Below are 25,622 nucleotides of genomic sequence, written 5' to 3' on the forward strand. Positions count from 1 at the left end.
GAATAGAGTTTAAAGCCCTCTGCTTAGCATCCAAGGCTTTGAATAATACAGGACCGATATGACTCAAAAAGCTTTTTGCCTGCTACCATCCAGCCAGAGAGTTGCAATCCTCAGGCACAAGACTAATTATAGTTCCCAGAATACGCACTACGACTTGGGGCGGTAGGAATCTTTCTCATGGTACTGCAAAGCTGTGGAACACACTACCAGCCGAGCTGAGAGGAGCAGCTTCCCTCACTGTTTTTAGAAAAAAGCTATAAACTTGGCTTTTCCAGAACTGAGTAACTAGGAGGAATTGCAGAAGACAATAGCGCCAAGACACTCCGGGTATTCGTGCGCTCAATAAGTCTAATTAATATTAACATTAACATCCGTCGAGAAGTGGTATGAATTGGATGTTTTCTCACCTGTGACTTTTTTGCATTAAATATGGTAGTATACTTTCTTTGAGGCAACCATATGCCATTTGTACAATCAAACACTAAAGTTTTTTTTCTACTGTGTGAACCTATTAATTAATTTCACCGATTTGAGAAATGCTACTGAAGCTACCTTGAAGAAGTTCCTCATGGAATAAATGACACATGACTTAGCTGTTTTTCTTTTTTTTAAATGAGCTAACGAGTAAAGATTGTTTATGGAATAAATTGAGGACTACTGAGTCTGCATTTATAATCATGAATTGGATGCCCTTCAGATTATAATCATCATTTTCTGCACTTAGGGCAGCAGTATCTCCTACAGCTTGGTACTGTTTGGGGAGCAGAAAAGGGAATACTCTAGACTGACTGGAGAGAATAGTTCTCATTAGCAATAGCTGTTTTTCTAAACATTATTTTTCTTGTCCTTTAGGAATTCTGTTTGGTCCTAAATCTGTACTTTCTTTAGATGCAGGTAGATCTTATTCCGCTATGTTTGTGTGTTCACCCTGAAACTGTGTTATCAGAATGTTTCTTAATGATTGTGTTTTTAGATCCGATGACCAATTTCTTTTCACATGCGGGTACGTTAAACCTATCAGATCTATATTTTTAGGCTAAACCTGTGAAAACAGGTTATGAGGACCCTTTTCAGTAACGCAGTTTCCACAATGTTTTCACCATAATTAGCATTCACCATGTTGGTGACACCAGCCTGATCAATCCCCTTCTTGGTGAAAATTACAATATATATCGCGGGACAATTTCATTAGTGGATTCAAGCAAGTATCGCCCACTGAAGGGTAAGAATTGTGGGGTTTGGCGACGCACTACAAGAACCAGCATGCTCTACATTACAGTCCATCGGGGCGCCCACCAGAGGGCAATCAACGGGAGATAAATTGAGAATTCGTGGGGTTCTAATGTGTGTTCATGCGGCCCCTAGATGTTTTGCAGCTCCTCCTCTGAAGAAGGCCAAGGTGGCTGAAATGCATAAGGGACATTGGAGCTTTTAAACCGCTGAAATAAAACTCTAAATTTTACCACGATGTGAGAGGCTCACTCTTTCCCTTTGGGAAAGGTGTTTGATATATATACATATATATATATATATATATATATATATATATATATATATATATATATATATATATATATATATATCTGGATATCTCCGAACCTCTCTGTGGCGCCCAGCCGGACACAACCAAAGGTCGAAATACAGACTCCAAATATTGTGGAAAAATGCAGGTCTTTATTTTCAGTTTGTCAGTTTGTGGAAAAATGCAGGTCTTTATTTTCAGTTTGTCAGACGCGTTTCGAATACCCTTGTATTCTTTCTCAATTCACAAACAAATAGTCCACTTTCACTTTTTATATTGTTTTTTTGTGTGATGCTTTCACCTCCCCTCTGTGATGTGTGGAAATAGAGGAAATACTGCACAAGTGTGCATGCTGGGACTTGTAGTTGTTGAGAAAGCCTTACTAGATTGCTAGCATTTTGAGTTTGCATAACATTACCGCATGAATGCAGTTTTGAGAATAGATGCGTGAAGCACAATTATCATGACATTATTTCAAAATAACAATTTGTTTTGAATAGGTCGCCAATTTCATTATATATTTTCTCAATGAGTATAAATAAATAAATAAATATATACATTGATAAAATATGCTATACAAAAATATATTATCCAAAATATATATCTATCATTCTTCTTATGATAAAAAGACAACAAATAAATACATATTTCATATATACAGAATACAATATAAAAATAGTAATATGCTATTTAAAATACTGACACTCTACAAATTTACACATGGAAATCATGGAATAAAATCCGAAACCCACGTTTTGGCTAACCTTGTTGACCAAAGTTGGTCAAATGTCAAAAAGACGTGCAACCCTACGCAATGTGCAAAAATACAAACTAAGTGCAAACTTTGCCTTCTTTTGTAGCAGCATAAGAGTATTTCCTTAAGTAAAGTGCATGGTAGTGATGTGATAATTACTAAAATTCACTAAATTTGTGCTTCTTACTGAACAAAGTCTTGACATTTTCAAGACAAGTTTTTTTAAAACTTATAAGCAAAAGAATAAGTTATGCTTATAATGTGAAAGACTAAAAACAATATTGAGACAAAAATAGAATGGAACGGGGGCAGCAGTGATATTGTCAAGGTAGATTTTAGATACAGGAATTTGGAAACATATAGGGAACATATAGCTAATGGACAGAGCATCAGAGGAAGTGATGTAAATCCTCTGTGTTATTTAATCCATTTGGCTGTCTGCTGTCCAATTCAATAATGAATTTGGATTCCAACTGCCGCAAACACTTTTCTCTGTTTCCACCTCGCGGATTCTCCTTTACAGCTCCAATAACAAAATAGTTTAAATACGCTAGATTATTTTGGTGGATTGCTTTAAAGTGTCTTGCGACAGGATACGTACCATCGTTATTGACGATGGCACGCAGATGTTGCAGGATTCTGACGTGCACTTGCTGCTTTGTACTGCCCACATACCTGAGCCCACAAGTACACGTCAGAATATAAACTGCATATTCAGTTTTACAGTCATGGCATCCCTGAATTTTTTGCTCTCTCGGGCTGAATGGTGTGTTGTATTTCTTGGTTGTTATGCCAAATTTACAAGGCCGACATGAAGAGCATTTGTAAAAACCCTGTTTTTCAGGTAACCAAAAGATACTTCTCTTTTTGTTACTGAGGTTCGGGATGCTTTTAGCTATTTCACTCCTCATCGAGATGCCTCTGCGGTATGTTATTGTGGGTTTTTCAGGCAACTCCGGTGTCATGACTGGATCTGTCTGTACTATCGACCAATTTCGATTGATTATAGATCGAATTTGGCGATGCTGGTTATTATAAGTTAGGATTACCTGGGTGTGTTGGAGGTTTCCTCACTTTCCTGCAATTCTTCTCTTTCCAAATCACACAGCAATGATTCCCTAGATCTACAGTTGGCTTTATCCAAAGCCTTTTGTAGACTACCTGCCGAGTAGCCTCTTCTACGGAATCTTTCAATTGCTTCTCGCATGCATATATTTTGTTGTTCTTCGCTACTGCATATGCGTTTAATCCTGAGAAGCTCTCCGTAGGGAATGCTATCAATTAGATGTCTTGGATGAGCACTCGAGGCATGTAACGTTGAGTTACCGGCAGTGGATTTTCTATGCAAAGTTGTTCTCAGTTCACCATTTTCTACATATATTCTTGTGTCCAGAAAATCTACTTCATTACAGCTTAAATTTGAAGTAAATTTTAGATTCATCTGATTTATATTGATATCTCGTATAAAATCATTGGCACTTTCATTACTCCCCTTCCACAAAACAAACACATCATCTATAAAGCGTAACCATACTTTTATGTGGTCACCATACCTTAAAGATAGTTCTTGCCTCAGTGTCTGCTCCTCCCACCAGCCAACCACTAAACAGGCATAGCTGGGGGAGAAGCAAGACCCCATCGCCACACCTCTGCATTGTCTATATATCTTTTTGGCAAATGCAAAGTAGTTGTTGTTGAGGGACCAGTCGATGCTCTTTATGATCATTTTATTGTGTTCATAGTTCTCAATTGATCTTGTCGATAGGAAATGTTTGATCGCATTTAATCCCACTTGATGATCTATGCAAGTATATAGGGATTCAATGTCCAATGTTATCATTTTCATTCCATCTTCCCATTCAACATTGCTTATTTTGGTTAGAAAGTTACCAGTATCTTTTACGTATGATGGCAATTCCTTAACCAGATCTTGCAAATAATAGTCAATGTACTGTGATAAATGCTCGCTGGCACTTTCAATGGCCGATATTATTGGGCTTCCTGGCACTGGTGTTCTCTCTTTGTGGGTTTTTGGGAGAAAATATATAGATGGTAGTACAGGTGATTCATTCCATAGAAAATTATATTCATCTTTTGAAATCATATTGTCTCTTTTACATTGTAGAAGGAGTTTCCTCAATGTTTCCAGAGCTTTCGTGTATTCTTTATTGTTACTTTCTACATAGCACTCAGTATCTGACAACTGTCGATTTGCTTCCATCAGATAGTCTCCTTTGGGCCACAAGACTATATTGCCGCCTTTATCCGAGGCCTTCACAATTACTTCAGTATCGTTTCCTAGTTTGATCATTAATCGATTGTATTGTAATTGATCCATACTCAGTTTTTTAGGGTGATGACTGACACAATGATATAAATTCTTTATGTCTTCCGTTACTCTGTCATGGAAGATGTCAATCGCATCCTTTGGCATGATAGGTACAAACACTGACTTCGGTTTAAAAGGGCTTCTACCTGCCCCACACTGATTTATTGATGCCAGTTGTAGATGTTGTTGAGTGGACATATTGTTTTCAACTTCATCATTGATGTTTTCTTCTAGTGCTTGTGCTGCCAACACTCCTTCCACATCTGTTGCTGTTAGTTTAATGCCACTTGTTAAGGATGATTGTTTTTTTGGTAATCCGTTCTTTATCTTGAAGAATTCCAGTAATTTTAATTTCCTGATGTAACTGAAAATATATGTGTGTTTTTTCCTTTTTATTCTGGCCCTCTTTTTTTCAGGAGGGTCACCCCTGCAATATCTCCTCTTTCCACCCTGCCGCCTCGTCTTCAGTCTCACTTCCCTCTTCCCCACCCACCCATCTTTGTCTGTAAAAAGAATTTTGTAAGGTGGGGTATCTCTGCAATTTGTCTTACTCTTTCTTTACTAAGTTTTACCTTTTAAACTTTTAACTGTCCCGGCCACCCATTCCCTAACCCATAATTCTAACTAACTCCTATCTGATTATGTTCCTACTTCTCCTACCAGCCCCCTACCACCATTTCCACCACTTCTTTTTTGTACTTACCTTGACTTGTTTTTACATTTCTCATCTGTCAGCATTTTCTTCTTTCCATGCCTTGTTTTATTGTATTTGCTTTCCCTTTTGCGGTAGACATAAAATAAGGCAACATGTATCTCCTATTTAATCATTTTATTTATTCTTACAAGTCCTTACATCTTGGGAATTGCAAAAAATGTTTACCTTTTATTATACTGGCAGTCGAACAAATTCACCATTCAGGCTTCCTGAATTTTTACAAACCAGCCCTGGGGAGACAGAGGGGTAGACTCATAGCGGTACTCGTATTTTGGGTCAGACAGCAAGCAGGCTACATAGTGGAGGAAGTCTAGGTCGATAGTAGAGATATTATTGTCATCAGAGTACGGATGGGTAATGTTCCGGATATATTGGTCATTAGTGTCTATATAAGAGGGACCCCAGGGGGCAGATGTTCTAGCACAATAGCGCTTTTAGATGGGTTTTGAGATCAGTACAGGGGACACAGCAATTTGATAATTGTAGGGGATTTCAACTGCACCTTCGAACCCCTTGATCATGAGGATGGCAAACTCAGTATTGAGGAGGATTCTCAATGGGACGTTCCGTCTCTTGACCTCCCACCTATTAAGAGATGGACTGAGTCTGCTTTACAGCTGAAAGGGCTGAGTCTGGAACGGGGATTAAGGGCAGTGAACGGGAGGTCCGAGTCAGACAGGCGAGGCTCTCACACCTTTAATAATGGGAGAAGCAGCCGTATCGATTATATTTTTTTTAATATGGAATTCTAGTCCTCTTTACAGGATATGGGAATACGGGATCGACTTGAAAGCGATCATAACCCCTTAGTACTGTTGCTGCAGGTTCCCGGTCTTCGCACTCAAGATTGTCAGGATACCGTGAAGACTACCATAGAAGTTGAGCTTACCAATGACTCCAGGAGAGTCAAATGGGCTAAGGCTATTTCCAACAAAGGGCACATAGAGCAGATGAAGGTGCTGGTTGAGTGTTCACTAGCTACCCTTTTAAATTGTGACACTCAGGAGGATATAAATTCAATTATCCTGCAAGTCCATAATGAGCTGTTCTCAAATCTTAAAATTTTGTTTACTAAAATATAGAAATTCATGTAGAGAGGCCTATAGGACCCTATCAAGAGCCATTAGATTAAAAAACATGGACAACATAAAAAAAGCAAGAGCTGGGTACAAGCAGGCCCTATCGCGAGCCAAAAGAGAGTGGGATGAAAATTGCTTGCAAGACCTGCTCAGAGCCAGTATGGATAAAAACATGGCCAACTTTTGGCATCTCGTCAAATGGGGCAGTGGCTCTTCAAACCCAGCCCCTGTCAACCATGTTGCTCCTGTGTTGTGGACCTCTCATTTTGAGGCCCAGTTTGCGGCCAGTAATGACAGTATAGATCAATTCAATATGCCCAACCCTACCACCACCATGCACTTTTCTAGACAAGAGGTTCAAATTGCGCTCAAACTAATCCCAAAATGTAAGGCACCCGGCCTAGATTGTATACCAGCAGATTTGTTTATGCATAATGAAGATAACTAGGTGACTTACATTCAGCTACTTGCTAATGCTATAGCCAGTGGTGCTCCCATCCCGGAAACGTGGTCTGGAGCAGAGATCATCCCGATCTTCAAGAAGGGGAATCGATCTAAACCTGGCAATTACAGGCCAATAAGCCTTATCAATTGTATCCCAAAAAATATTGCCAGACTGGTATTATGTAGAATCCAGACGTTGATGGACGAAAACAACATATTGTCACCACTGCAGGCAGGGTTCTGGCCACACACTGGCACCATAGAACAGGTCTTTAGGTTTGTGATCATATACTGGAGGGTGGTCATTCTGGGAGGGGGTACATTATTCGCAGCCTTTATTGATCTAAAATGGGCTGTTGATTTGGTGCCCCGCAATAAAATGTGGAGAGCTTTTATGGATATGGGCTGCCTCTGGAAATATTGGCTATTTTAATTTCATTACATAATTCCAATTTTGCCCAGGTCCGCTGGGGTATAAATGGGGACGTTACAAACAAGTTTCCCATTTCCAAGGGGGTTCGCCAGGGGTGTGTCCTCGCACCAACCTTGTTTTCGTTATTCATTAACAGGGTCGTGCGGTACTTTTCTAACTACCCCACAGACGCCCCAACCCTAGTGGGCATGAAGATACCCCTGCTAATATTCGCGGACGATACTCTCATAATATTCAAAAACCAGAAAGGGCTGCAGACAGCCCTTACTAGATTCAAAGAGTTCTGCCGTGATCATGACCTTGTGGTAAATGTGGATAAGACTAAGTTTATGGTTCTCCACAATCGTAAGGTTATCAAAGGGAGCGTTTTTATAAATAATGTCCAACTTGAGCAGACCGACGTTTTTACATATCTGGGAATTACTTTGAGAAAGAAACTAAACTGGAAACCCCAGATTGATATGTTGGCCCTCAAACATGCTCAACTGACAGGAGTCCTTATGACCTTATGAACAAACAGAGACTTTCTCATACAAAGCCAGTGGCTCCTGTCATAAAGATATATAATACTAAAATTAATACCTCTGTATCATATGGTGCGGAGCTGTGGGGCTTTGAAGACTTAGCATCCCTGATTGTAGCCCAAAACAAATTTGTGAGAGCCATTATCATGTCTCCTACAAGCAACTCCATTGATGCCTCTATATCTAGACTTCGGCTGTAAAATAATTGATGATATGGCCCAATACAGACCTGTGGCATACTGGTGAAGGCTTTGGGTCACCCCAGAACTGTCTTTGTATGCCCAAGCTCAACTTGATACCAGGCGAGCTGACAGCTTATGTAAGATCTCCTGGTTAAGAAGGATAAAAGAAACCTTGTGTGATATGGGGATGTGCAGTTTATGGGAGAATCCTGCAGGAAACCTCTTTCCCTCAAAGAAAGAGTTCAAGGTAGCATACTGGAACATGACTATGTTGAAGCGATTTGCATCCTTAATGAGACCTACACTGACGAGGGATTTTTTGGAGACCAAACATGAGTACTTGTATGAATGTTACTGGGACCTTATCACAGTACCCAATGATAGGAAACTGTACCATCAGTTTAGAGCGGGTTCCCTTCCAATCAAATCCTTTACTTGCAAATGTCACCCTCTGAATGAAGACAATTGTATTGTATGTCCAACACAGAGGGAGACAACAGCTCATGTTCTGTTTGTTTGCCCCGCTTATAAGCCCCCCATAAACCGATGGCTTAAACCAGTCTGTTTAAATCTTGGTATAAGGTCGTGTGCAGTGCCTCTAAGGATTTTAAAGTCAGATACTTGTGAGCCCATAGCGATCACTGTCGCAAATGTTTGGGGATGGATATGGGCTATTCGAGCAAAAACGACAAGGACAATATAGCTGTGAAATTTTTTTAATAAACAATTTTTGCATTTTTGAAGATTATAGCTGTTTTATCTTTTTGTTTATGCACATGAATTCCGCTTCCCCATATAGAGATGTTGCGTTCCAAACTGTGAATCATTTCCTATGTTGTATATCAGTGGATTAATGTTAAATCTATGTTAACCTGTTTTATTCCTTTTATGTAAAGTGTATTTTTCTTGGGATTTTTATCGCTACAAGTTTTACAAAACATTTTGCATGATTGTACCAAATGGATTTTATTATGAATTCTTAGATTTGTTTTTTAACTGATGTGTGATGTCTTTAATGATTTGACAATCGAAATAAAGACCTATTGACTGACTGACTGAATTTGGGAATATGCTTCTTAGGGAACAAGTTGGTTTTAATTCCTATGATCGTTGATCAGTCTTTGATAAAGTCCAACTAGAAGTCAAATCATGCCCCAATTTCCTCTAGATAAGGTGTCAGGGATCCACCATTTCGAATATTAGTCTACTCTTATTAAGAATGCAACTTCAAAATGTGACAAGATTTGGCATACTGGGATTATGGTATCTCAAAAAATGAAAAATTCAAAAATCCGACAAACATTTAATACTTGAAAAGTTATATATATTTGTGGCTCAATAATTTTTTTATTAAAGTGAGTGAAATTTTAGAAGTGTTCATCCCTGTATATGTATGCACCTAACATTATGTTTTCTTTCCAGACCTTCTTAGTAAGAAAGTCTATGACACTGCAAAAAAAAGTAATTGCTCTCCGCCTTCCCAAGGAGTCAGGTGCTTGCCTCAAGGAATATGCGATAAAGGAAAGTTCCTACAGTGAGTACTGCACTTGTTCAAATTCCTCATTTACTAATATGTAGTTTACGGAGATGTGTCTAATGCTTCATTTTCTACTGACTAACAGGTGCATGCTTAGGACCAATTACCACTGCTCCTGAACAACTTGTACCATTTGAACTGACTTACTTTGCCGAAGCCACTGCCGTCCGTACAGGGGGCTTTCTTTCTATTGTCAGATCATTCATCTATATTTATATAACTAGCAGCCCGTCCCGACGTTGTCCGGGTATGAAATAGAATGTGTGTAATGTGTGTATTCAGATACGGTCATTCGCGTGTTCCCCCGAATGAGGCCCAGCTGCAGCCCTGGTTGATGTTAGCAGACGCGGGTTCCCCCCGCTTGAGGCCCAGCTGCAGCCCTGGTTCATGTTAGCAGGCGCATGTAATTAGTGTAGTGATCCGCCGACTGAGCCCGGCTACAGCCCTGGATGATGTTAGCAGGCGCATGTAATTTGGTTTAATGTGATAGTTCAGTAACAGCGCGCATGAGAGGCTGCAGTAATTGTCCCCGCAGACACGCTCAGTCAAGTGTGCCCCCGCTTGAGGGCCAGCGGGGACCGTCTAACAATTAGAATTGTGTGAGTCTTGAATGATTGTTTCCCGCTGTTCTTATTTTTTTATGAGCCACACTGACGCTCTTCGGCCCGAGTGCTTTTTAGACGCACCCAGGCCAAGCCACACACTGCGTTCGGCCCTTTCAGAGGCACCCAGGCCAAGGCACACACTGCATTCGGCACCCCCAGTATGTGTGAGACAACGGGCAGTCCCCCAAGGGAGTCTTGCGAATGGTTACCTACCACGCTTCGAGGTGAACGCCTTTGTGACGCCCCCAGCACACGGCCACAGCAAACGATCTCATTAATGTACGACCCAGATGGCAAGAAGTGCGGACCGTAGCACACGCCCCCAGCGTTTGTCCCGCCCCCAGCGTGCCCCTTGATGCAGCGCAATTGCGTAATTGGCGTTCCACATCGCATGAAGGGCGGACACACGCCCACAGCGCTGACACACGCCCACAGCGTTTGTCACGGCCCCAGCGTGCCCCTTGATGCGGCACAATTACGACTCACATGGCATGAAGAGCAGAACGTACCACACACCCCCAGCGTTTGTCATGCCCCCAGCACATTGACCAATTAAGTTAGGACCCGCGCCTTCAAGAACATTCGGAAAGTAATTGTTAGCATGAACCAACGAGAAACAATTTTCGAAAATTGAAAGTCTGCCTTAATCAAACACAGTACCTGATCAAGTCACTTGCATGTGCTAACAAAAAGTCGACAGAAGGTAAACATAGCAACATCAGGGGAGAGGAGTTGGCCTAACGGCTAGGGCGCTCGACGTCGGACCTGGGTATTTGGGTTCGAGTCTTGGTAACGACGCCAAAAACTCCTGTGATTCTGGGCAAATCACTTAATCTCCCCGTGCCTAAAAAAAAAAAAAAAAATGAAAGTGTGTCCTCATGTAACGTAACTAGAAAATATGTAAAGCGCTCTGATACCTGATCCGGTTCGGGTCTAGTTCGCGCTATATAAAAAAAATAAAAAAAAAAATAAAAAAAACATCGATACCACATATATAGCTCAAGTGAATCTTTGTACTTACCATTTCTGACCATTTTACTCTTTTGCTTCTAATGACAGGCAGCCGACAGAGTGTGGAGAAAGAACAAAATAGAAACTGCTGTTAATGATTTTGAATGAAATAAAGCTGAACAGTCGGAAAATCTTGTAATTACAGGAAAAAGGGTTCAATAGTCTGAGTAGTTTCTTTTTAGGTTTATTGCTTTTTTCCTTAGAACAATATTACTGGTGTATCTGGAAACATATTTTATAGATTTTGCTTATGTCTTTGTATAATCTTTATTCGGTAAAAATTGCTCACCATAAAAGAATACATTTTACAACAATAAAACAATATTAAAAAACTATCAGCAGTAAAATCCATGATTAAAAGCCTACACATTATACAGTACAGTTGTGATTATTATGGACCCCAGTCAAACATCCTCATCAGTACATTATTACATAATGGTTAATACCTTCAATTCCATCCAGTCAGATCATAGCGACCTGCCAATAAGGCCTGCTAACGATTTGGTAAAGTGGAATATAACTTCAATCTCCTGGAACGAGTCAACCATGCACTGCTCAGATATTTAGCCACCCCACATACCATGGCAGGGGATGTTGGGTCCGTAGTAAGTACTCGTAAGGCCATTCTGTGGCACCTCAACCCCAACCCCCTACATACTGGTTTCAGCCAGACCTTCCTTGCAACTTTGTAAGCGGGGCAGGCAAAAAGTAGATGCACCACAGACTCCTTAGGAGCCGCGCACCCGGGGCAGGGTAGCGAAGGACCACCAGAATTAGACCACCCCGCGGTGAACTCATGCACCGGAAGGGTCCCGTACCTAAGTTTTAAATAAAGGGCTCTGTCCAGAGGCTTGGTTATGAGGTCGAGGAAGGGTTCCAACTTTCTAGCCCATTTAAACTCTAGAAACCGTTCAGTGAGTAAACCCCCAGCCCCACTGCGTGTTGCCTCAACCTGAACCCAATCCCAGTATAACTTCTTAATCACTGGTTTGGGGGGTGGCATTTGGCTCTCCCACACATCGCTCAAACCCACTTGGATCACCAGTTGCCTCACGTTACTCAACCACCCAATCTTATTACCAGTATCGAGCAGTATTAGTTCATCCAGCCCAGCAGCGTATTTAGCAAGCTCCTTCGTCCTTCGCAACCGAGCCCAGAAGAGTAGTGGGCGCAGCCGCACTAGATCTTTGAAGGCTCGCCTGCCCAGATCTAGCCGCAGTGGGATTAACGGAGTAGAAACGGGGAGAGCCACTACATCCCTCAAGAACTTATTTTCCGCTAAAGATAGCTCAGAAACATTTTCGAACCCCCATAGCTCGGAGCCATATGATGCAGCCGGGAGTATCTGGCCCTCATAAATTGCCATGACCGGCGTCACAGGTTTACTCATTGACTCCCGATGCTCCCTCAGGGTCACCCCTGATACTCTTTTGTGGCTATGTCAAGGTATTTGCCTGCCACAATTTGGAAACTTGCTTTATCAAAATATTGTTGAGTGTATTGCAAATCTGTACGTGCAGAATACACAGGTATTTGTAGAATATTGTCTATTTATTTTCTTAAGGCCAAACCAGAGTTTTTAGTGGTAAGACCTGCTCTTGATAGGCTGGCTTGTTAGATGTGATGCTGGCGCTCACAGTGGCATAAACCAAAATGATGGGGCCCCTGCAAAATATGATGAGGGGCCCCTGAGAATCCTATATCTCACAGATACTCATTGACCATAAATTGAATGGGGGCCCCATAAAGTATTGGTGTCCCCCCTTAAGGGTTAGGGGCCCCTCTGCTCCTGGGCGCTTGCAATACACCTCTGGGCACGTAATGTAACCTCATCTGCAATGTACATATTTTTCTTTTTGTATTTGGTCTCTAAATTATAGCAGTTACACTCACTCTTTTGAGCAGGCCTATCTGAATGTAGCTGGCAATCCGTTGCTAAATTGGAGCTGTGTTTGGCCCAGTCATTGTATAGCTGAGTAGACATTACACCTACAATGATATATGCTGAATATATAGGCACATTCATCTGATGAGGCCAATAGATCAGTAACGACTGTGCAATGCCAATTAGGTGACGCACTGTTTCCTATGAAAGCAGAGACTAAAGTGAAGTGAGTCTAGTCATTCACATGACCCAAATCGAATGATGAAGAGATAACTTGTGGGTGCAGGCTGGTAATGTTTTGAAGACTACTTCCACATTATTTGCCATCAAACTCAGATTTGATTAACCACTATCATTTAAGATAAAATAACTCTTGAGGGGAAATATTATGTATGCTTCGTCTGCCAGTTGGAGTAAACCAAACTATAAAATGGCTGATTAAGTCAGGTTTAACACATATATACACATATAATATCGCATATAAATATCTTTCATTAAGCGGTATTACACTCCTAACAAGTTCATTTCATAAAGCCACGACATACTCTATACAACAAAACTGCACCTTGATATGGGTATCAGATACTCTTTAAGCTTGAAGTCATTAAATAATGAAGCTAGGTTGTAAGGAGGGAGATATCTGAAGTTTATTCAAGGCTTTCTGTGACAATAGACCCAAACAGTTATTGTTTGAGAAAGCAATTTCTGTGATTTGCCATAAATGTTCGCAGAACCAGAATGTATTGCAGAGCACCAGTAGTAAAGAACACAAACATACAGGAGCAGAACAAACACAAACAATAAACATTTACTAGCAGCAACCTTACCTTCTCGTTGTGAGCCTCCTGGAATTCTCACACCATAAGCTGGTTGAGGAAGTGGCAGTTATACCGCTCACAACTATATAAATAGATGACATTTCTTGAATTCAGGTACTGAATTCGTAATTATGAAGTAGAATCCATACATATCTCCAGAGATCAACCTCCAGCTGTGGTTCTTATGTTTTTACTGTATTATTTCGTCCCATACACCATGGATTCTTTTTACCACTGCTTATTTGTGTCAAAATGGTGATCCCTGATATAGGATGTGAATTTTGAGAATAGTGAGAGTATCCCCGATTCTGCGCTGCCCATTTTGAACTTTCCAGCACACCCACCTGAGAAGCAGTCCCTTGTGCAAGCCCTGTACCTAGGACATGCAGTTCTGTAGTTTCCCTGCCCTGGTTCACACAAGTCCTTGAAATGACCTCACACTAGAGAGGCCACCAGCATCACCAATGCTTTACCATCAGTTGATCTCACTATCTGGGAACAGCATCTTTCTTCCCCATCCAATTATAAAGGATTTGGGTTATGGAAGAACACAGAAGAGATCAGTAAGAGGGGGCCAGCAGCATAATTAGAAACCCTCTTATTTTCATGTCATCAACAATAGGGTTGCTTAGAAAAGAAATACTTAAATCTCCCAGGTATCTCCAGTGAATTGTTTTAATTTCAAACAATATAACACCGTGCTATTAAAATATCTTGCCAATCTTAATACAACCTCGGTCTCCTGCTGACGAAAATTGATTCTGCTACTGCGGACCTTTGGTCTCTGATTCTGTTAGAGATGAAATAAGATTTGCACGTTGTACCCCTCTAATTCTAAATAAATACCAGCGCTGGGCCCTCACATAAATGTTTAGAACTGTCCGTGGAGGCTTTACGTGAAATAGCAAGACAGACATTATTAAAGGAAGACCGTAGAATAGTTTACATTGCCAGCAATATTTTAGGATACTTTGAGATCACAGGTGTGCATTGCATTGATCTAAGATGTGCAATAAATGTTCATTTTCCTATCTAGTATCTTCATATGAAGCAAGAGGATATGATGCCAGAGATGAAGTGCATATGTTGTCCAGAGAAAGGGAGATTGTTATAATTTTGACAACTCTGATTTCTAAGGAAAAGACTAGCCAGCAGTGCATTTTCATTATCTCCTTCACTGCTTAGCCAACAAACACGATAAACAAATCTTTCTAATTGTAAATAATCGTCTTGCTTTACTAGCAGCTTTAGATATTTCATGCAATATGGTCATCCCAGACCCTCTAACAGAATGTCCCCCATGTTTGTCTACTGCACCCTCAAAGATATTTTACTTAGGAATTGTATTCAACATAATTAATGTGAATATTCTAAAAGAATAATTTGTAACAATAATTCAAATCCTACTTTGATAGATTTCAAACGGAGCATGCAGATGCTGAAAGATTCAGCCTCACAATTTTGCTTACAGGTAAAGCTACTTTTTTAGATATTAATCGTCATTCTACCACTTGACAACCCACTTTAGCAATTCTGTCCACATTCTAAACCTTTATTAGGTTATTAGATTCTGAAAACCAAAATCCAGTTTTCTAGCTAAACAATAGATGCTGCTCACTCAAAACGTAGGGGCATATTACCGAGGAGTGCGTTAGAAAACGCACAACGCACATTCCCGTATCGCCGGCTATCGTCGGATTTCATCGCCTTTTTAGCGCGCAATTATCAATGCGCATCAGGCAGGCGAATAGAAATCCGGCGATAGTCGGCGATATAGCACATTAGCGCATGAAAACAAACATTGTTTTCACGTGCTAATGTGGGCCTTGATAATATGGGGGGGTGGATTCAGCTTTATGATCCACACCCCCATGTTATCAATGCCTAACGCCTGGTCAGAGCAGGCGTTGGGAGACCTGCGATAAATGAGTTTATCGCAGGTCTTTTCCTCCCATCGCCTTCCTTGGTAATAGGGTGTTCCCACCTCCAACCACATTTTACATGTGGAACGCCCACTTTGCATGTCATTAGCGATGTTTATCGCCGACATGCAAAGTGGGCTTGGGGCAGGCTTTAAAATGCCCTTGTTAATAGGGCTCTAGCAGTATCACCGCTTTCTTGGCACAATTCGCCAAGAAAGCGGCGATACTTGCCCTTGGTAATATGCCCCATAGTTCTGCCAAGTTCTAGCAAAAACTATTACCAGATTGCACCTCTTGTAGCATGCAGGGGAAAGGATTTTCAAGGAATGGACCCATTGTCTGCTTTCAAAGTTTAGAATCCTTTTCTCCGACTTGGCTTTGGACACATCCTGCTTCACCCATGCTTCTCTTTCATTTCTCAGGGACACTGGCATATTTGAGCATGATATTTATGGTCTATGGCGACCAGTACTTTTAATGTTCAAATTAAGATGTTACCAGCTATAAATGTGACAAAAAAAATTCTCCCTGACTAGACCATATTGAGCACTTTGCAGACAGATAAAAACACAACAATTATGTTTGTCCTTAAACAAAGTATTGTGCTGCTTAAAGTATCTTTACGAACAGTTGGTTGAAGCAGCACTATACTTTTCATTAGTCATCCTGGGGAATAACGCATGCGATTACAACACAGTCGTTCCAACGACCGCGTTGTTACAGCGCAAGCCGTTACATCGCAAGTTGTTTCTATGACTTGCTGTAGGTGCCACGCTAAACTAAGGAATAGTATAATTTATTATTCTAACACCGTGCCTCCTGTTGCACACGCTGGAGTTGGAATAGTACATTCTAAAATCCCTAAGTCCAGTGCACCCTCTACAGCAAGTCGTTGAAATAAATTGCAATGTAGGGGCTTGCTTTGTAACAAAGCAGTCATTGTAACAACTGCGTTGTAAATGCATGTGTTGTGGCGCATGCAATGTAACATCGCATATTTGTCATCCTGTTGCTGTGCCTCTGTACTCTGACAGGTCACACAAATCCAACTTGTATTTATTGGACAGCAAACCCCTTAGGCATCCAGACACTGTCACAGGTAAAATTGCACTTGATCACCTGCAACAGGAGAGGGAAGGAGGAGCGATATCAACCTGCTGTTAGACCTTTTCAAACAGATAGTGTTTCTCAAATACAAAGGGAGGCCATTCCCCCTCTAGTCCTGTGATTGTTTGCCTCCCAGAGCTTTCTTTTTAATCTTGGCAAAATCATCCTTCCTTTAATCCTCGTCCCTCAAGGAAGAGTCTGACAGATAAGCTCAGGGATTTTCAAACGAATGATAGAGTGAATTTACCCATTCCTTCAGAATAACGTTAGTTACTGTAACAATGCTGCTAATCTTAGTAATGGTTCTGAGATAAAAGCACATCATGTCTTGGGTCGCACTCCTCCAAACTGTGTTTTGCCTTATACTGCTCTCACTGAGCAAAGCAAAAAAAGTGATTGGTGGAATGCATTATTTAATCTCAGTCACTGGTAGGTATTCTGAGCCTAATACCAATCCATAATTGTTTTACTGACTGTGCCACTACAGACAGGGCCCCATCAAATGCATGTTAGCCTTGTTTCTGCTCCAGTAGGAGCAGTGCATACTGAACTGCTAAGTCATGCTCCATCAGAGCGAGAACACAAGCTATCCTAGACCTTTTCAGTCATATTCGAGCTCATCAGTGAGGTGCCGCATGGACCATGGACATAGTGAACTGTGCGACTTGACCTTCACCTCAATTATGAGACCCATGGAAACTGAACCTGGTCTGGCTTTGCTTGTGCTCCCACTCATTGGGGACCTGGCCTGGAGGTTTTAGTCTGAAATTTCCTAATTGGATGGTTTCAGGTCTAGTTTTTATAGGTCTGGCCCCTATCTGTAATGGCACAAATGAGCTAAAAAAACAATGTATTGGATGGTGGCCCCTAGTGATTACCAGAAGCTGAAATTAATTCAAGTATTCAATTCATCACGTTTTTTGTGCTGCAGTGGTATTCACAGCAATGCATGGGTACCAAGCTCCCTTTTGAACGGCACCATTGAGGCCCAACAAAATTGAAACTGGTCTGGGGTTGCTTGTGTCCTTATTCTGAAGGAACCCGACCTGTCCGTTCTGTCTGGACTATCCCATTTGCGGAGGGTGGAAGGCTGATTTACATGACTGATCCCTATCTGTAATGGTGCAGACAAGCAAAATAAATATACATTGAATTGCAGTCCAACGTCATTATAAGTGGCTGAGATCGAGAATTCTGTCCATCACGTTTTGTTCTACCTAAGTGAGTCTCCCTAAGTAGGACGAGTCCCAAGCAGGTTGTACTATGGAACGCAAGGTGCACCTAGCCCATAAGGCCCAACTGGTCTGGATTCATTTGTTCCTGTTCAGAGTGGCTGTGGCTTGGCAGTTTGGTCTAGTTTGTCCCTTACAGGTCCCTGTCCGTAATGATAAGACAAACCAAAACATAAAAGATTGCGACTGTTGGTGGTTTTCTTCGTGCAGATTTTAAGGACCATAAAGTGCTATTCGGATGGATCGAATTTTCAAAACTAAGCCTGGTCAGCAGATTATATACATTTGACAATATGGGAAGCACACTAGGCACCATAAAATGACACAGAGTTTTCAGTTTCAAACCATAAACGTTTATTAAAAGTTAATGGTTTACAGAAATCAAGTTCATACTGTATACTAGGAGAAGGCCGCCGTTGACTGAGCCGTGCATGAAGTGCTGTGCGGGTAGTGCCAAGACTGTACTACCTCCGCAGTGACCTCATATGCCAGAGGGAGCCTCCATTGAAGAAATTGGCTGACAGCGCGCCAGCACTCTTGAATGTCTTGGCGATGACTCCGTAGTGAGGAGGGGCTGCCGTGGTCTGGGCAATTGCACTGGAGGAATCTGCAGTGTGTCTGGAGGTGCTGCAGCAGCTTTTTCTGTCAGGAGGGGCTGCCAGTACTAAGTTGCCATGGGTGACGCTGTGACCAGGGGCAAGCCCTGCGCATCATGATCTGCCCCTGACCGAAATCTGAGGACCTTGGAGGATTCTGAGGAGGACATCGCACACTTTCTGGGCTTCAACCGTGAGCTGGAAGACCGACCACCCACACCACCCTTGTGGAAAAGACCGAAAATGCATCTACGCAGACTGAGAGCATCTCCGATCAATAGAGAAAGCTGGGAGCGTTGCTTGGGAGAGAGCGTGCACCTCCTGGGTGCTGCAGGGTGTACCGTGAGCAGTCTGACTTACCAGTCCAGGTTCAAAACTTTTGAATGCTCACGGTCAGGGCACCCACTGACATACTGAACAATTCTGTGCTGCACAACTATGGAAGGCTGGAATCAGGACGTTAGGCCCCGGGAAACTCGCTGCTGAATGTGCTGGGGCACCATAGAAACTTTTGTCTAATTCCCAAGACCCAAAGGGAAACTCTTTAGTATGCCCTACTAGTGAGCATTTCCTGAATGCGGAAACCAGTAAATGGGGATTAACCCCAAATACAACAGAGAAGAGGGTGGGACAGGGATTTGCCTGACAAATACTAGAGCCCTGACCTCAAGGGGATTGTGTTGTTGCTTATGAATGTTATTTCTTTGCATGTGAAAAGTTAGAAATAAAATACTTATTTTTCATCTCAAAGCAAGTATTTGACTGGACATTGATGAATTGACATTACTGCATGCACTTTGAATTATGAGTTGTGTTTACTAATGAGCACCTATACTTCCCCAACCCCCCCCACCCCCACCCCCAGCACCCCGCCTCCAAGGGAGCCTTTGAATTCTTGTCCACAGCTACCACTGAGAGTCAAGTGTAGAACGGGTGCTCAGGATCCATAGTAGGTCAGGCCCTGGGACATCAGGAATGAAATGTCTCACCCACCAAAGTTGAACCCAGTAGGCTGTCGCGATATCCACTCACCTAAAAGCCAGGAACACTGGAAACGAAGATAGTCCTCCCTCTCAAGTCAAGAGCAATCCTCCACGCTTACTGAAATAGCCAGGGTGATTGGTGCCAAGGGGAAAAGGAAGAGGGATGTTGTGTATGTGGAAGTAGTCTTTGGCACTGTAGGACGGCAGGGTACTCAGGGAAGACCAGGATAGGAGGAATTTCACATCTTTCTAAGAAGAGGGCGTACACACTGTCTGGAAGACACAACCATACAAAACACAGGTAAGAGGTAGAATAGGCAAAAGGTATCACGTGTAAGCAGACATTCCCCCTTCATACAGCCCCTGCTTCCCCTCCTTTTCCTTGTTCAACTACTTGCTCTCTGATAAAGCATCCAAGAGCTGTAGAGGGAATAAGTGGGAAAGTACCCCTATTACAAGTCATAGTGGGAAGGAATCACAGGAAGAAATTAACAAGGTAGCAGAGGGTTCAGAGTTGTAGCTGAAACAGGTAACACTGTCATGGTTCTTTCAAGGAAATGCAAAGAATAGTCTATCCTGGAAGTGAAGGCTGAAAAATCTCGAAAGTGCAGGAATACCAGTGAAGTAAGGAACAAAGATCAACAGGAAAGCAAGCAGTAAAAATACCTGAGTCACTTAGGGTAAGGGATCAGCAGCTCCCTTTCAGGCAAATGGGTGAGCGCAGCGGTCCTGATGTACTCTTTACTTTCAGTCATAAGAGGAGTACCGCTCCTGCAGTCTCCAATTCAAGCAAAGAATGGACGGTTATAATCCATAAAACAGAAAAGGGAGACACCACTCCTGTGGTCTCCAACAGTAGGCACAAAATAATGGAGATAATCCATAAAACAGAAAGGGGAGGCACCACACCTGTGGCCCTCACAAAACGCCATGAATCCACTCTTCACAAGCGCTCAATAATCAAGGAAATGTCATGAATAGGAACCAGCGGTTCCTCCATGGAGAAGGGGTGAATTCGGTTGGGCGCCGAAAAACCCGGGAGAGCCGGTGAGCAGTGAGGGTCCTTCTCCCAGGACCCAGAAGCAATATCCATAAAGCCAAGCACTTTGGCAACAGGAGACGCTCGTCTTAATAGATGAGCGCTTCCCACATGACTGGGTACATCTTTCCGGCAGAGAAAGGAGAGAGAAAGGCAATGGAGTGCCGACAACCTTCACTGGAGAAACATTGGCAGAGGAAGGGGCTATTCGCACCAACTCACACACAACCCACTAAGAGGTATCAGGTAAAAGGCAGCTTGCGGTGACCTGCCCCAGGAGTATGTGTAGCCCCTATGATGTCCAGGTGGCAACATTACCTCCCCAGGTCGCCCAACAGAGCGTGGGTTCGTAGGGTTGCGAGCATGATGTTTCCTTACCAAAAGGGGAGCATGGACATATGTGGAAGGTTTCCAGGTCCTTTCCTCAGGTGGATACCCCTTCCAATCCACCAGATAGTAAAGGATCCAATTTTGCATTCAGGAGTCTAAAATGAGATTCACTTTGCACTCCTTCTGATCGTTTATCATCAAAGGGGGTGGAGGAGTCAAAGGGTGTGTGTAAGGGACATAGGCTTTGAGTAGGGAGGTATGGAAGACTGGATGGATCTGATACTCATCAGGGAGCTCTAGTTTCATGGCCACAGGATTGCTAACTTGGATTATCTGAATAGGGCCAACAAAACAGGGCTGAAGCTTTTTTGGGCCTTCTAATCGTAGTATTTTTGTGGCTAACCAGACCATGTCTCCTGGGGCATAAAGAGGAGTGGGATGCCAATGTTTATCTGCCCTCTTCTTCATGTTTTCCTTTGCTATTTGTAACTGCCTTTGTGCCCCTTTCCATATTTCATTAATGTTTTTGCAGAGAGTATCCACTGCGGGTACCCGAAATGTGGGTTGGATAGGAACAGTTCTAGGGTGAAAACCTGTTGCACAGAATAAGGGCGACATGCCTTAGGACGAATGCAAACTGTTGTTATACGTGAACTCAGCCACAGGCAAAGCCTTTACCCAACTACCCTTTAGGGTGACTAATAGGCAGCGCAGATATTGCTCCATAGTCTGATTGACTTGCTCTGTCAGTCCATCCACTTGGCGGTGCTAAGTGGATGTCGGTCACAAATTCATTTTAAGGGAGGAACAAAGCTCATGCCAAAATTTGGAGACAAATCCCTCGATCTGAAGTAAGAATCATAGGAACCCCATGCAGCCGGACAACCTGTTGGATGAACACAGTTGCCAGGTCGCTGGCCGCAGGGATCTTGGGAAGAGTTATGAAATGCACCACTTTAGAGAACAAGTCTACTACTACAAATATGGTGGTCTGTCTTTCTTCCTGGGGTAAGTCAGTGATGAAATCCCTGCTCACAGTGTGCCATGGATGTGGAGGCACTGGGAGGGGTTGTAAGAGCCCAGATGGCATGCCGGACCTTTTGTGTGGCACATGTTGGACAAGAGGAGACGTAGTTGTGGACATCTGTGGCCACTGTTTCCCACCAGACCCATTGGTCACAGATGTCCTTGGTCTTTTGAACCCGGGGATGGCTAGCCAAGGAAGAAGAGTGAACCCATTTCAAGACCTGTTCTCTGTGTTCAGGGGGAATAACCAACATTTCCTCTTTGTACAATAACCCGTCTATCATCTGGCATGCCTGATGGGTTAAGCAAGGCATTAGATCTATTTCTGACAGTGTTTTTTTGAGGTCTGTGAGGAATTGATCAGAGGAAACATAACCAAGGATACGCTCAGAGTGTATCATAGATGCAGGGTCTTGTTTTGGTCTCTGATGAGGGAGTGGGACACATAACCTGGACAGAACATATGCTTTAACCTGCTGGGCAGCTGGGCGATACGTAATCACAAAGTCAAATTCATTCAAAAATGATACTCATCGCATCTGTCTGGACGTGAGGGCTCATGTGGAACGAAAGAACTCCAGATTTTAATGGTTGGAGTAGATGGTTACAGTGTGGCGAGTCCCCCACAGATAATGTTTCCACTCTTGGAAAGCCTTTTTGATTGCTAGCAATTCTCTCTCAGCGATAGTGTAATTTTGTTCTGCTGGTAGGAGTTTCTTGGAAAAATAGGCTATGGGATGCATCTGCCCTGTCGCATCTCTTTGGGACAAAACTCTACCCCCGCCTATTCAGATGCATCGGCTTCTACATAAAATTGTACAGAGGGATCAGGATGGATGAGTACCGGAGCAGTTGAAAACCTGGATTTTAACCAAAGCCTGATGTGCTTCGCTGGACCACACGAACGGTGCCCCCTTCTTTAGGAGTTTAGTGATAGGGTGACCAGATCAGATAAATGAGTGATACAGCACCAGTAGAAGTTGGACTGGGGGCATGTTTCTCTTTCTCTCCTCTTCCCATTGGCTGGAGTGTAAAATTCCAGCCAATGGGAAGAGGAGAGAAAGAAAAGAGAAAGAAAGTAAAAAACACCCCCCGTATACGGGCTTGAACGGAGTGACGCCCCCTCCTCCAATGGCTGGCCTCCGTCTTAACTCCACTAGCCCACAACCTTCCCAATTATTCATATGGCTTGCTCGAACCTGGAGGCCGAAACTAGTGCATTCTCCCAATCTCAAGTAGGGCAAATCCGAGGAGCCCGTCTTTTTCAAAAAGGACTAAAGTCTGAAAGAATAATCCTTTAAGGTCTTTTATCTAGTTTTTTGGGGAAGTTTGGAGGTTTTTAAAAACACTCAAAATTGAAATCCTGTTTCTTGTGCCATTTTGTCAATAAAGAAGCTATACCTTTAGATCCATTTTAGGCCTGCCACTAGGTTCAAGAATGCAGCCTCATAATAGGGGGTCATTAGGATGAAAACTTAGTAGCGGAAGTATGGACATTTTAATTAATGAAACTCTTCCCACCAGCGATAAAAGGAGTAAAACCACTGTTCTAAAAGTCTCTTGATTTTTTCTTTCATCCTTAAATAATTTAATGTATATAATTTATATAATTATTGATATTGATTGGACACGTAGATGCCTAGATATCTAACTGGTTCTAACTTTGTGGCTTGTGCCCTCAGACAAGATTTATAACAATTTAATTCTGTGCTAAGGGCTAGAACTTCAGTTTTATTTGAGTTTATTTTATAGCCACCAATTAGCTCAAAATCCCTGAATTCCCTTAATACCATTTCCCAATTATCTTTATTAGACATCAAATATAAAATTATATTGTCCGCAAAAAGTTTCAAGTTTGCCATGCCAGAGATTGGGGGTTGAATAGCAGCTCATTTTAATTACCAAAGGTTCTAAAAAAAAAAGTGAAAAGCAATGGCTAAAGCGGACAGCCTTGTCTTGTCACCCGATTTATTTTTGCGATACCTGCATGTTTCGAATGTATTACTACCTGAGCCGAGGCCCCCTGATAGATGTTGCGTAGCATGGTAATGACCTGGGGAGGAAAGCCAAATAGACCGAGTGCAAAAAACAGAGTTCTCCAGTTAACCAAGTCAAATGCTTTCTCAGCATCGACCATCATAATACAGGACAGAGTAAAATTGGTATCAAAGTAGTCCAAGGCCTGTATTAAAAACTCAGTATTGGCCGCTATAAATCTACCTGCTATAAAACCGGTCTGGTCTCTCTGGATTGTCTCTTGGGCGGGGGATAAAAAGCGCTCACCCCATACTTTCATTAAAATCTTATAATCTGAATTTAAGAGACTGATAAGCCTATAGGAATTAACGTCCATAGGATTTTTATATTTTTTAACGAAGGACGCAATTATCGCTTCTTTAAAAACTGCAGGTACCGAACCGCCCTTTTTAATATAATTAAATATTTTTTTCAGAGGTGCGATTAGTTCTTTTGAAAAAGTTTTATAAAATTAGATGGGAAAGCCATCCTCCCCACATGCTTTGTCCCCGGCGGTTGCTTTTTTAGATGTCAAAATCTCGGTGGGTTCCACATTAGATCCTAATTGATTACTCCGGATCAACTCCTCCTCTACCGAATATTCGGTAGTGTAGAGTTGCTGGAAATGTTCTAAGAAGATCTGTGGGATCTCGTTGCTTGTCCGGTCCTTGATACTATAGCTGCTTCTTGGTTTTTTCTTGTTGAGTTAGCCAATAATTTACCAACTAGCTGGCTATCTTCATAGACCCTTTGTTGATACAATTGAGAACTATAGATCTCTTCTAGAACAAAAAAAATCCCTCAGAGCTGTTCTTGCCTGCTCAAGTTGATGAGGGTGCAGCCGAATCTGAAGGGCATACTCTTTTTCGACCGCTGTCTGTAATTCAGCTATTTTGAGCCTCCAAGCATTTGACTGGGCGGCCGTATAGGCAATTATTCGTCCGCGAGCTGCCACCTTGAATCCGCCCCGCACTGAGAAAGGTACTGCGGTGTTATTGTTTATCTTAAAGTACTCGGAGATCCACTCTCTAAAGCTTTCCACCCAATCCTGGTTTTGGGGGAGGAGGCGGTCCAGCTGCCACCGGGGCCGGTCTCTGCTCCCACCCCCCCCCCCCCCGAGTACGAGTTCGAATGCGATATATGCATGGTCCGAAAAGGGATTACACCCGATATCTGCCTTTAAAACCTGTAGAGACCTAGATGTCAGAAAGAAATCAATTTGGGATGCAGTTTGAAAACGGTGCGAGTAGCAGGTAAAAAAGTTTTTATCAGGATTTACATTTCGCCAAGGATCTATTAAATTATATTCTTGTTTGATGGCCTCCATCATTTTTTTTTTAATAGGGTTAAAGTTGTTTTTTATTTTTATTTGAAGTGTCCTTTCTTAAATCCTGTATAAAATAAAAATCCCCTCCTACAATAATCTTTAGAAGCTCATTCATTTTAACCAAACTGGAAATGTCATCCGAAAAAGGGCCATAATAATTTGTGAAATTCAAGATCCTCCCCTGCAACCTTCTTACCACCCATATC

The 25,622-nt window shown here is 42.2% G+C and overlaps 1 protein-coding gene across 3 annotated transcripts in view; it reads left to right on the top strand.

Annotated features, from left to right (window-relative positions):
* The window catches only part of RIN2 (Ras and Rab interactor 2), a 1,094,313-nt gene that overhangs the window by 960,008 nt on the left and 108,683 nt on the right, over positions 1-25,622 (top strand). For all 3 annotated transcript variants that reach the window (XM_078648965.1, XM_078648966.1, XM_078648967.1), the window contains one exon: positions 9,405-9,516. In XM_078648965.1, coding sequence (XP_078505091.1) covers positions 9,405-9,516 — 112 coding nt within the window. The remainder of the gene's footprint in view (positions 1-9,404; positions 9,517-25,622) is intronic.

Source organism: Lissotriton helveticus, chromosome 6 (genome assembly GCF_964261635.1).
Source record: "Lissotriton helveticus chromosome 6, aLisHel1.1, whole genome shotgun sequence".
NCBI lineage: Eukaryota > Metazoa > Chordata > Amphibia > Caudata > Salamandridae > Lissotriton > Lissotriton helveticus.